A 13,762-nucleotide genomic window follows, 5' to 3' on the forward strand; every position below is an offset into this window, starting at 1 on the left:
AACATTTTAGAATATTGTAGCTCATGTTAAAATTTACTTTCATTCTTACCTTTAATTCCTGTCCCCTCCTCTCTGCCTTCCAGAAGTAATTAACTGTTAGGATTCTGGTACATCCTTTCAGATATTTATAAATATAGAAGTGCCTATGGAAAATATGCAGTAGCATTTTATGTGTTTCTAGTAAATGCTAATAACTAATGCAGTATATAACTTTCAGAAAACTGTTGCTTTCACTCAGTATTATGGGGGGGGGTGTGTCCATGTTAATATGCAGAGATGTGGTTCATTTCTTTCCATTGAATTTAGTTTTCCACCAAATGAATATACCGCAGCTTACATTTCTAGTAACCTTTGGCCGGACAGCTAAATTGTTCAATCTTTTGCTATTTACAAAAAACTCTGTCTTGTTCATAGGTATGGCCTTTCTCTAGAGTAGACAATGACAAGTGGAATTACTAAGTATGTTCCCTTTTATTTTTTTTTTAAGTTCATTTATTTATTTTGAGAGAGAGAGCATGTGAGCAGGGGAGGGGCAGAGAGAGAAGGAGAGAGAAAGAATCCCAAGCAGGCTCTGCGAGGAACCCCAACTCACAAACCGAACACCGAGATCCTGACCTGAACTGAGACCGAGAGTCGGACGCTCAACCGACTGAGCCACCCAGGTGCCCCACGTTCCCTTTTATTTAGTTTTTTTTTTTTTAATCCAGGAAATACACGCATATAGTTGAAAACTCATATAGTTCTACAAAGAAAAGTGTCATGAGAAGCAGCAGTCCTCAGTGGACCCCACCACACCATTTCTTTCTGCCCAGAGGCCACAACTTTCCACTCTTGCTGATTCTTTTGGTATTTACCTCCAAATTTCTGAGTAGCCTGCTTATGGTACCACTCCTTAATTTTTTTTTTTTTCCTGTTTTAGGCATGCTCCCTGGCCTCCCAAGCTAGAAGATGAGAATTGAGCCCTCTTTTCTCGCCCCAGCCCCCATCGCACACATGCAGATTTTCTCTCCACATCCTGCCAGTATCGATAAGACACAATTCCAGCTTTATCGATACTGAGTATTTGCCTTCGTCTAACCATACAAAATACTTTTCACAGACAGACCCTTCCGCATACAATAATTACTTTTCCTGTTTTATGTGCTGGCCTGGGAGTTGACGTTTTTCTACATAAATCCTTTTAGCAGCTGAGTGTGGATGGCAGCTTCTCCCTTCTTGTCTAGCGTGCTGCGGGCTGGTCATCCGTGGTTAGGTGCACAGCCTTGCCAAGAAGGAATGTGCAATTGTGCAGAGGTAAAATGGTTCGGGGATGAGTCATGCGTGGAAGCCCCCCCAAAGTCCTTTCCCGGGTCACAGAACGATTCCCTGCTTGGCCCTGAAACGTTTGTTTTCCTTATCTTCCCTTCATTTTTCACTGAGCGCTCTACCCCGCCGCCTTCCAGCCAGGACCCAGAGTGCTAAGCTTTGGCTTTGGGGGCCCTAATGAGGTGTTTCACCTAATGGCTGCGTTCCTGGGCTTGATTCTTCACAGTTGTGTGTGTGAAGCTGACGTCACCAGCGACATGTTTTTCCCTTTTTCTTTAAGGGTCAAGAAGGGTTTACGTCGTTAATTATTTATTTTTTATAATAGAGGTCAGACAGCCGCCCGGGGAAAAATGCAAACAGGAAAAGAAGTGTATGGAGTGACAGGCAGCACAAGGTCCCCTGCATGCCTCCTTCAACCCCCGCCCCTCCAAGCCCTCCTCAGAAGCAGTTTTGGTCTGGGGCCACACGACGTGGGTTCAAATCCCCGCACTCCACCAGCTGCCGGGCCTTGAGCAAGTTGCCCAACCGTTTGGGGCCTCCGTTTTCTCATCTGTAAAATGGGAAGATAATAATGCTCAACCCCTAAGTCTTTGTGGGAATTAAATGGATTCATTTGTAAAGTGGCACAGAGAAAGCACTTAATAGATACGAACCAGGAATATCACTAAGTGTTGTAGATCCTTTCAGACCAGTGGTTCTCAACCTTGGCTGCATGTTGAAATCGGGTAGGGAGCTTTAAACATCCCTGATGCCTGGACCCCACCCTCAGAAATTCTGATTTGATTGGTCTGCGGTGGGGCCTTGAGCATCAGGATTTTTGAATGCTCTCAATCATGACGGCGTGCAGCCAGAGCTGAGAACCATTGTGCCAAGTATTTTTCATGTGCATCAGTTGGGATGGGTGAGGTTATGCTGCAGTAACAAACATCCCCCGAATCTCGTCTACTTCTCTTTCATGCCCATCCTGATCTGCTGCAGCTCTGACCCACATTATCTTGCCTCTGGAACATTTAGTCTTGTGAACTGGGAAGAGAGAGCCTGACCAACCATTCACTCACTCTGAAAGCTTCTGACCACAGCTGAAGCATGACTTCTGCCGACACAAGTCACATGGCCACATCTAAGTTCAACAGGGAGGGTATATATCAGGGGCTGGCAGACTTTTCCTGCAAAGGGTCAGATAGTAAATATTTCAGTCTCTACAGGACACTGGGGCTGTGTGGCTCCTGCTCACCTCTGCCTTCAAAACGCAAAAGCAACCACAGACAATAATACACTGTTTAAAAATGTAAAAAAAAGGGGCGCCTGGGTGGCGCAGTCGGTTAAGCGTCCGACTTCAGCCAGGTCACGATCTCGCGGTCCGTGAGTTCGAGCCCCGCGTCGGGCTCTGGGCTGATGGCTCAGAGACTGGAGCCTGTTTCCGATTCTGTGTCTCCCTCTCTCTCTGCCCCTCCCCCGTTCATGCTCTGTCTCTCTCTGTCCCAAAAATAAAAAAAAAATAAAAAAAAAAAAGTTGAAAAAAAAATTTTTTTAAATAAAAATAAAAATGTAAAAAAAAAAAAAAAGTCAGGGTGCCCGGGTGGCTCAGCCGGTTGAGCATCCGACTTCAGCTCAGGTCATGATCTCGCAGTTCGTGAGTTCAAGCCCCTCATCAGGCTCACCACTGTCAGCACGGAGGCTGATTCGGACCCTCTGTCTCCCACTCTCTGCCCCTCCCCCACTCGTCCACGCACATGCGCGCTCTCTCTCTCTCTCGAATAAGTAAACATATATATTTTTTTAATGTAAAAAGTTATTCTTAGCTCATAAGCCATACACAAACAGGCAGCAGGCCAGATTGGGCCCGTGGGGGTAGGGTACCAACCCCCAGTGAGGATCCCCCTCCTACAGGGCAAAGCTCCCCAGGAAGGGACCCCAAATATGGGTGATCAGTAATGCAGTCTACCATAGCACGTGCATAGAAAAGAGAGGGAGGGAGAAAGAAGGGACCCTTCATTGCACAGTTGGGTTTCACACATAACGTGGTGCGATCTGCTTTTGTTACTTAATACCTTGGAGGTAGATTCAAGTAATTCTAGCATGACTTCACTTTTTCAATCAAGTGGGCTAGGTTTCCAGGGTATGGATGGACCATAATGGGGTTTAGTTTGTGTGCTCATCTTTCTTTTTTTTTTAAGTTTATTTCTTTATTCTTGAGACAGAGAGAGAGAGAGAGAGAGCAGGGGAGGGGGAGAGAGAGAGAGCAAGAGAGAATCCTGAACAGGCTCGCGGAGCCCGACGCGGGGCTCCATCGCACAACCCCTGAGATCATGACCTAGAGAAATCAAGAGTCAGACTCTTAACTGACTGAGACACCCAGGGCACCCTGTGTGCTCATTTTTGTAATTAATCCATTTGCTAGATAACAGAGGGACTTCATGTATCGGGAAGAGTAAGACAGCATCCGTAGAGAGGTTGTCATAAAGAGAGAATCGACAGGCCAGCTCTCCCAGTGGGCTTGCATAGTTTACGTTGCTTCCCCTGCAGTCGTCCAGGCCTCCCGGAAAGCAGGAGGGCCGGGAGGGAACCTTTGAAAACACATTGACACAGCCTAGGCCGCGTGTGAGCCCCTCAGAACCGACCTGGGCTGCCTGACAGTGGCGGGATGGGACGGGGGAGGCCCCGCTGGCGTGTGACTCTGTCCTTTCTTTCTACCAGGACACCACGACGTCTGTGCGCATCGGCCTGATGATGGAAGAAATGATCTTCAACCTTGCAGATACCCACCTGTTCTTCAACGACCTGGAGGTTTGGAACTGCCCGTTTTGTGTCGTAGTCGCCGTAGTTGGTGGCCTGTGTCTGGTTTCAGGGGAAGAGATACTGCTTCTTCTCTTGTCTGTGTTTCCTTTTTCCTTTGGAGGCTAGAAGCTTTTGCTGACGAGCCCCAAGAAGCCACAAAACGGTGGCCAGCGCCAATTTATTGAAAACACGCTTGACCAGCTGATCTCCCCAGCTCCCCCCTGTGGCTAATGGGCGTCTCTCTGCCCTGGTGGTGACGTCCACGGCCGTTTCGCTGATCTAATAAAGGCTGTGTAGTTTCTTCCTCCCGAAATTTGCTATTTAATAAGTCTGTTAAGGCAAATTAGTACAGATCCTCCTGGGTCAGTAATAATGAGCAGCGGGCCGGCATGGAAGCTTTTAAAACAATTTACATCCCCCTGAAAACGTGTTTTACAAAGAGAGTGAGCGCAGACAGAGGGACCGTGCTTATTCAGTGTCAGCTCCTGGGCCCCAAAGCCAGTAGCAAAGGACATAGGGAAAAGGGGGAGGACAGCGTCAGAAATAAGTTTGAATCCTTTGTTTATACCCGGCCTGTGGCGGAAAGATTTGAGAAGAACTTCAAATAAAAAAACATATTTAAAATTGAACTATTAAAGCAAAGGCAGAGCAATAGAAAGCTAAGGGTAAGGCACTTGTGCAAAAATATCTGGCTGAGGCCACCACCTGCAATTAAGTTCAGAGGTTAATCTCTGAGCTTCCTGGTAGCCAAAGCAAGGAGGGAAAGGCAATGCATTCCTTAGCTCTGATGAAAAAGCAAGCAGCCTTCACCAAGGTGAAGAAGGGTTCTTTGGGTTGATAAGAGGATTAATGTGGGGACCTTCTGGCTCGGTAAATTGTATTTGCATGATTGGTTTAACAGATTGAAAAAGGAAGGGAACCCAAAATTATACTGCGTGTGAAAGAACACTCCTATTTATCTTAGCAGGGCTATTTTTTTCCTGGAATCAAAACGCCCTGGGACTAGCCTGTAAAGCAGGCCTATGAAGGCTATGAATTCCAGAACTGTCCTGGTGGGCCCAGAGCATGAATCCTGTTTACCATCAGGAAAGGATACAGGTTTTCCTTTCTGGTCTGCAGCCCTGGATTCCCAGAGGAGGAAATCCTTGCCAAACTGAACAATCTTGTGTTCCGTGCAGCCTAGGCAAGCCATTTGGGCCTCAGCCTTCCCATCTGTGAAATGGAATTGATGTTCTCTGTCCAACATCTATTTTAAAGAGAGGGTCTGTGTAGAAACTCATCGACGCATTGATGACAAAAGAGAACACTGGCACAGTGGGGAGTCTGTGAGCCATCAGACCCAGGACTGTCCCTTTAGCCAGATGCAATGTGCAGGCCTCCCTTTACAATGACCTCTCGTGTCTTGGGGAAAAGAGGGAGCAGGGAGGGGGAGAAGGAGAGAATAAATGAGCAAAACAACAAAACAGACGTGGTAATTGAATTCAGCAAGGGTTCATGGAGCCTAATATAATCAAGAGCGGGCTGCCTGCAAATAGCGAAACCTGATTGGTTTTAGCAAAAGAGAAAAGGAATTTATTGGCTCTTGTACTTAGAAAGTCAAGGGTAGATTTGGTCTCTCACAATCGCCTCCTTAGAATGTTGGTTCCATGAGGGCAGGAACCACCGCTGTATCACCTTCAGTCCCCAGAGCTTCAGCAGTAAACAACCAAACAAATCCATCCGTGAGAAAGTTCATTTAATGAAAAGGGTGTAAAGAAAAGAATGAGATATGATAGTGGGTGATGGGCGACAGGCGGGTAGGGTTGGGGGGCAGCATTCTCGAGGGAGCCAGGGAAGGCTTCTCGGGAGGCGACGCTTGAGCCAAGGCCTGAGTGGCGGCAGAAGCCAGCCAGGCGGAGATGTAGGGAGGTGGGACCAGCACATGCAAAGGCCCTGGGGTGGGAAGTGGTATGAAGGCCACAGTGACCACAGCGTAGAAGTGAAAGCGTGGGGGCAACTGGGATGGATGAGTCTGGAGGTGGAGTTCTGGGCCAGACACAGGTCCTGGACATCAGAGTTTATTCTAGGTGCTGTGGACAGCCATGGAGCCCGAGAGCAGTAAACAGGAAAGGCTGCCTGATCTAGCTTATGTTTTAAAAGAACTACTCTGGCTGCTGTGTGGAGAATGGGCAAGAGGAGGGAAACAGTGGAGGCTGGGAGACCAGCCAAGAGATTACTGCCGTTGTCCGAGCAAGAGAAGAAAGATGGGCGGGACCGAGGCAGTAGGAGATGGGCCTCGGGATGGCGGTAAAGCCAAGAGAGCTCCTGATGGGTTGGATGTGGGGGGGTGGAGAGAGAGGAGTCAGGGGTGAGGGTCCTGGGCTCGGCCTGACCAGGGCAACAGTGCCATTCTCTGAGATGGACAGACAGTGTGGTGGGCACGCGGGCTTTGAGGCGTCTGTGACACCCCAGGGAAGATACCAGACCGACCGGCAGACACAGGAGTTTGAATTAACACCAGACACACAGTAGGGGCTTTGTCAGCATCGGTTGAACCGGAGGCTCAGAGCCGGGCATTATGCTGGACTGACGTGTGTGTGTTTCGAGGCAATGTCTTCAGCCTTCCCCCTCTGCCGTTCCTCCTTGGCCCCGGAGTGGAAGTCACACCTCTTGGCGAACGGATTTCATGGCCAACTGGAGCTCCTAGGGAAGCCAGTTTGGTTTTCTTCTCTGAATTTTTTTCAAACCTGTCCCCAGTGCCAGAGGCCCCCAGGGCATCTCGGCAGAATTGCAACCATGCCACCCGATGGAGAAGTTGAGACTCACACGAGCGCAAACAGTTCGCTTGCTGGTGCGGGGAGCCCTGTGTCAGAATCCGGTGGGGGGGGCAGCCTCCCGGGGCTCCCCGAGGAGGCTGATGGGACTCGGGAGAGGTGCTTGGTGCCAGTGCCCGCCTGGACGGTGGGGTTTAGAAGACAGAGTGCAGAAGATCCCTTTCCACTCTGAGCTTGCAATGCCGTCTGTAAATCGGGGTTGGCTCTCGCGTGCGGCTGCGGTTTAAGGGAAAGCTGCCGTTTGCCGGGCCCTCCTCTAAGTGCCGTGGATCCAGCGGCAAACACAACAAGATCCCCGCCCTCGAAGCACGGACCTTCCAGTGCGGGACGCGCAATATAAACAACTGAATATGTACCGTCAGACGAAGGGCCCCCGCCGGAGACCAGCAGAGTCAGGGAGGAAAGGAGATGGTCCCGGGGCTGTGACTTCACTTGATGCAAGCAGGCCAGGCTTCTCTCCCGCTTGAGCAGACACCTGAACGAGGTGAGGGAGCCGTGTGGGTGTCCCGGCAGGGAGTGTGCTGGGCAGAGAGAACAGCAGGGCAGAGGCCTTGAGGCCTGGCCAAAGTTGGCAGGTTCCTGAAACAGGGAGGCTGGAGCGTCAGCAGGGAAGAATACGGTGGGCGGGGGGGGGGGGGGGGGGGCCAAGGTGGGTGCAGATCCCACGGGGGTCCGGGCCATCCTGAGGCATTGGGCGATATTCTCAGGGTGACTGGAAGCCCCTGGAGGGTTTCGAGCAGGAGAGCTCCACCATCCGACTTGGGGTTCAGAGGCTCCCTCTGGCTGCCGGGGGAAAGCAGGGATCTGCATCTGGCCAAGTCAGGTGCCCGGACCCCCGTGTGAACGCACTCGAGGGGAAGAATCGGAGGCGTAGGGGGACTGGCAGACACACAGTAGGTGTCAAGTTCAGCTGCAGCTCAGGCTAGCCAGGGTACGCGTCCCGAGTCTAGGGCGAGCACCTGCTAATCAGCCCCGTCTGCCTCTGAGCCTGGCCCCACCAGTCCTTGGCTGTGTGCCCCGGGCAGGTTTCTCCCTCTCCTTTGGCCTCGGTCACCTCATCTGCTAAATGGGTGGAAGGGAAGCCCCTGCCTTCCAGGCTGTAAAGATGATGGGAGATAGATGGAAGCCGTCCACACGGAGCCCAGCACGCTGTACATGAGCCGTAAATGGGCCTCTGCCCTGCGTGTGCCACTGGGATGGGGGGGGGGGGGGGCCATGGTGCGAGGGCAATTTAAATAGTCATTTACGCTACTGTGAGCCAGAATACAGCTAGCTCGCCCAACTCTGGATTTTACAATGATTCAGAAACGGTACGCGCAATACAGAGATAGCTGGAGCCTGGGCGCAAATACCCACAAGTACCTCCCGCCTCTCTCGCGGCCACCTCGCCTTGGAGCAGGAGCTGCTCGCGGTGCGGTAAAATCCAGGGAAGGGACCCCCGTCCAAAATGTTGGCTGGGTCGCCGTGCAGGGTGTGGGCTTGATTGACGCCCGTGTGTTCAGGGCTCAAGAGCCGTGGCGACCGTCCTCAGGATGCACTGAACTGCGCTCACCCTGAAAGCCCTTTCGTGGGGAGCCTCCCAAGCTGCCACTTCCTAGAGGGGTGCATGAGTCACGGCCAAAGCAGGTGCTGGACCCAGCCCTGCGGCCTCCATCCCAGCTGAGCAGAGAGCTCAGGAGCACGGCCCTCTTGGGTTTGACGTGCAGGCTCAGGCTGCAGGGGAGGAGATGCCAGTTAACGTGGCCCCAGTATGAAAAACACATGACAGACCCGAACTAGACAAAGTACTGTCCTTACTTCTTCCGGCCTTCCCTCTTTGCCTGCTTCCTCCCTCCCCTGCTTCGATCTTAGCTTGCATTCTCTCTCTTCTCTCTCTTTCTCTCTCCTCCCCCGCCACAGAACCCAGCCCATCTGTTCTTTCCTTTACTTCTCTCCCACCCCCTTCTTTTTTTCTTCCTTCCATTCTTTGTTCCTTTACCCATCCTCTGATCTCTCCCTCTCTCCGTCCATCCACCTGTATTTCCAGCCTATCATTTTCATCCACCTGGCCCTTCTCCCTTCCATCCATCAGTCCACTCCCCCCAACTCATTCACCCAACTATCCATTCTTCCATCTTCCCGTCCATGTATTTTCCATCTTCCTTCTTTCCATTTATTCCCTAACTTCCCTCCATCTGTCTTTCTTCCCTTCCTGTCTTCTGTCCATCCACATAGCCTTCCTTCTTCCTTCCTTCCACCTTGTATTCCTCCCATTAACATCTACTGCCCATCTATTATGGACTTGGGGCTCTGGTCACAGACATGAGCCAGGCATGGCGCCCCTGTCCACCTCCTGGTAAGGGACACACACATAACACACCATCATAGAACAGGTGGGCTAGGACTGCTCTGATGGGCATTCCCAAGGTTGCTCAGCAGATGCCCAAAGTAGGAAGTGATTAAGTAACCCTTCTGGCTGGAATGAGGGGAACAAGGGAACCATCAAAGAGGAGGAGCTACTTTAGCTGGGTATTAAAGAAAAAGTAAGGATTTGCTGGGGGGGGTGGGGGGGGGAGATGGGGAGGAAGTACAGGAGAGAGACACTTGGGAGAAGAGTATTCCCAGGCCAGGGAACAGCATGTGCAAAGGTGAAGAGGCAAGATATGGATTTGCATGTTTGGAAAACATACAATACAGCAGAAGTTAATACTCCTGCAGACAGACCCCATTTTTATTAACTTGTTTCACCTTCATAGATGGAAATGTGCGTCAGAAGTACCAGCCAGTCACTTCAGCAACTTAGAGACAAAATCTGGCTTGCAGAAATTTACAGCTTGAGGGTGATTGTTCAGGTCATATTCCCATCTGTTAAGGGTGCGTGAACCCCTGAAAATGCATGCAGCATAGTGTATGTGTGCAAGCATGTCTCTAGAGAGGGTGGTGGGAAAATCTCATTAGCCTAGGGTTAAGATCCGCCCCAATATTAAACCTTGTAGCTTTGGGACATGCAGTAGTTTGGTGTCTTTTTCTATCTCCCTGTAACCCCAACAAAACCAAGAGAAGGCAAAAGGAAAGTATACTCAGAACTGAATTAGGACCCAGCTCCTTTGGGAAAAGATATTTTGGAGTGAATATGGGAGCCCTCGGAGCTCTCTGCCTGGGGCCAGGCTCCCTCCAGGTGTCAGCTGGGAGGCGGGGAGCACAGGTTGCCCCCCTGGCTAGTTCGATGTGTTGCCAGTGGCAGGAAGAAAGCAGAATCCTGACCATTCCCCTGCCCCCACGCTCGTCCACACTGGGGGACATCAGCACCCACAGGTGACAGCAGCAGCGACGAGGCCCCGGCCTTTATACCGAAGCCAGTCTCTGCCTGTCCAAAGACTGGGTGACTGCAGGAACTTCCAGCAGGAAGAGAGACAGACGTCCCTTTCTTTGACCCACCCCCAGAATGCATGTGGTGATTGGAAAAGTGAGCTTGGCAGAGAACCATGATATTCAAAGCAGAGCAAACGCCCACAGAATAAGGTAGTGGTGGAGGCCCAGGCTTTGAAGATTTCGGTTTATACCCCGCTTTGCCACCCCTGAATGATCTTAGACACCGTGACTTCAACTTTCCGGGCCTCAGTGTCCATTCCTGTAAAATGAGAAGTAAAATACGTCTTGTGGATCGTTGTAAGATCAGAGCTGGAGTGGGTAAGGCCCTTATCCTGGTGCCCAGCGCCGCCTCCCTACAAGGATTGGGTGTGCTGGTGCGCAGGGTGCCTGGCACGTGGTAAGTGCTCGACGATGGCGGCTGAGATGATGCCAGTTGTAACTGCACCTGCAGGATTGGCCGCGGTCTGTCCTATGCCCCCGTGCAGAGCAGCGAAAGGTCTCCATCAAGTCTTAGAGACGGCCTGAGAGGTGGGAGTCGCCAAGGAGCAAGTCTAGATCCAGACCTGGGAATGGACCCACTGGGTGTTTGGACCTCAGCTTCAGGGACCTCTGGGCTCATGACTTTTTGAAATGACTTTGATGGGTACAAAATCCCAGAGGATGAGCTACAAACTCCCCCTGTCCAGTGGGCCTTTATCAGAGGCAATAGGACGTAATGATTGAGAGCAAAGATTCCGGGGCCAGATGGCCTCGGTCCATATCCCAGCTCTGCACTTACAAGCTGTGTGACCTCAGGTAGGTTCCTTAACCTCTCTGTGCCTGTCATCATCTGCAACATGGGGGTAATAATAGCCACCTCATAAGATTACTATGAGAATTAAGTGAATTAATGTATATACAGCACCTAGAACATAACGGCACTACATAACTGATGGTGATTAGCATTATTTTATTATAACAATTTTTATTATCATTATGTGCATACAGAATCATCACCTACAGGGGCACCTGGGTGGCTTAGTCGGTTAAGCATCTGACTTCAGCTCAGGTCATGATCTCACAGTTCATGGGTTCGAGCCCCGCGTCGGGCTCTGTGCTGGCAGCTCAGGGCCTGGAACCTGCTTCGGATTCTCTGTCTCCCTCTCTCTTGGCCCCTCCTCCGCTCATGCTCTGTCTGTCTCTCTCTCTCTCTCTCTCTCAAAAATAAACATTTAAAAAATTTTTTGTAAAGAATCGTCACCTGCAAAGGTGCCAGGAATTTGTGCACAACCATGTATAGCCAGTCGTGTTTATTTTCCCCCATTTTGCAGATGAGGAGACTAAAGTTCAGAGAGGGTGAGATATTTGCCCATGCTCACAGCAGCTGTGTTAAGCCCAGATTCAAACCTGAGTTTGCTGGGCTCCAAGGTCTGCACTCTTGAAAAACAAACAAATCTTCAAGACAAAAATTCATTATTTCTATTTCAAGATACTATAACTTCGATTAAAAATAAATTTGAGGTGGGGCGCCTGGGTGGCTCAGTCAGTTAAGCATCCAACTCTTGATTTCAGCTCAAGTCGTGATCTCGCGGTTCAGGGGATCGAGCCCTGTGTTGGGCTCTGTGCTGACAGTGTGGAGCCTGCTTGGGAATTTTTCCCTCCCTCTCTCTCTGCCCCCACCCTGCTCACACACGCTCTCTCTCTTAAAGATAAATAAGCTTCTTTAAAAAATGAAAAAGTAATAATAATTAATTAATTTGAGGAGCACCTGGGTGGCTCAGTCAATTAAGCATCCGACTCTTTTTTTTTTTTTTTTTTTAACGTTTATTTATTTTTGGGACTGAGAGAGACAGAGCATGAACGGGGGAGGGGCAGAGAGAGAGGGAGACACAGAATTGGAAGCAGGCTCCAGGCTCTGAGCCATCAGCCCAGAGCCCGATGTGGGGCTCAAACTCACGGACCGCGAGATCGTGACCTGGCTGAAGTCGGACGCTTAACCGACTGCGCCACCCAGGCGCCCCAATAATAAAGTATTTTAAAAAATAAAATGAAGTTGAAAATCTAGACCATTGTAGAATGGCTGAGGTTTTATAGGCAGTGTGATTAGGAGTGTTTCCAAATTCCAGCAAGAGGGCTCTCAGTTTGGGCACGAAAAAGACACGAAACAGAGGTAATTGTAAGCAAAGGCCAGTGCGGTATGTGGGAGAGGATGGGCATTGTTACCGTTGTTACCATTTCTTCTCAAAGACAAGGCACTGGCAATGTCTGCAACCTCATTATTGTCAATATGTTTTTTTTTTTTTTTTAAGTTTGTGTTGAGAGAGAGAGAGCACGTGGGTGCGGGAGGGGCAGAGAGCGAGGGAGAGAGAGAGAATCCCAAGCAGGCTCCGCACTGTCAGCACAGAGCCTGGTGCGGGGCTCGGACCCACACACCATGAGATCGTGACTCAAGCCAAAAGCAAGAGTTGGACGCAGCTGAGCCACCTGGGCACCCCTTTCAGTGTGTCTCAACTGGACCCGAGGGCAGAACCTTCCTGCTAGGAGGATTCGTTTGGAAATGGGAGGGAGGGTGCTGGTTGTCACCGGCAGGGGAAGAATTATTGACTGTTAGCAGGCAGGGCCCAGAATGCCAGATAACCCAGCACTGAGGACAGCGTCCTGCATGAGGAACCCGAAATGCCAGCAGCACCCCGTTGAGAAACTCTGTGCTCAGCCCTTGAGAGCCGTCAGCCAGATGCACCGTATTTCTGGATCCCCTAGTCTAGTATCCAGCACAACCCAGGCCTCACGCTGCTTGCTTTTACTCGAAATGCCAAAAAAGAAACCACCAAAAAAACCCTCTCTGTGTGATAGCAAACGTATTTTCTTACTGGAAGTCACAGTCAAAACCATTTGAAAGCCAGTTCTCTAGAGCAGTCCCGTCCAGTAGATTTTTCTACAACGCTATAAATTTCTGTTCTGTCCAGTACAGTAGCCACTGGCCACGTGTGGGTTTGGGGCACTTGAAATAAGTCTAATGCCACTGAGGCCCTGAATGCTTATTTAATGTTTCTTAATTTTAACTAATTTGAATGTAAATAGCCACCTGCGGCTAGTGGCCGTTACAGTGGACAGAACCGGACATTTACCTCGTTGTAGAAAGTTCTATCAGTGCCACTCTGGAGTTCTAAACTTACCAGACATGGCCTGTATTTTCAGGGACGATGATGATCATCATCTTAGCTGACGTTTCTATACCAAACACTATTCTGAACACTTTACATGTATTACCTCGTTTAATCCCCAACAGTTCCGGAGGCTAAAGTCCCCGACGGAGGTGCTGGCAGATCTCGTTGCTGGCGAGGACTCTCTTCCTGGCTTGTAGAAGGCCTCCTTCTCACCGTCTTCTCATGGCCTCTCTTCGGTGCGGAGACGGAGAGCGGGGCTCTGTGGTGTCTCTTCTTATAAGGGCACTCATCTTATTAGATTGGGACGCCACCCTTATGACCTCATTTAACCTTGGTTACTTCCTTGGAGGCCCCATATCCAAACCCAGG

The 13,762-nt window shown here is 50.3% G+C and overlaps 1 protein-coding gene across 3 annotated transcripts in view; it reads left to right on the forward strand.

Moving 5' to 3' along the window:
• EYA2 (EYA transcriptional coactivator and phosphatase 2) overlaps positions 1-13,762 on the forward strand; it is a 264,061-nt gene that overhangs the window by 214,791 nt on the left and 35,508 nt on the right. For all 3 annotated transcript variants that reach the window (XM_086702381.1, XM_086702383.1, XM_086702382.1), the window contains one exon: positions 4,003-4,092. In XM_086702381.1, the coding sequence (XP_086558507.1) occupies positions 4,003-4,092 (90 nt within the window). The remainder of the gene's footprint in view (positions 1-4,002; positions 4,093-13,762) is intronic.

Source organism: Puma concolor, chromosome A3, assembly GCF_028749965.1.
Source record: "Puma concolor isolate L17-30 chromosome A3, mPumCon1.1.hap2, whole genome shotgun sequence".
In the NCBI taxonomy this organism is placed as follows: domain Eukaryota; kingdom Metazoa; phylum Chordata; class Mammalia; order Carnivora; family Felidae; genus Puma; species Puma concolor.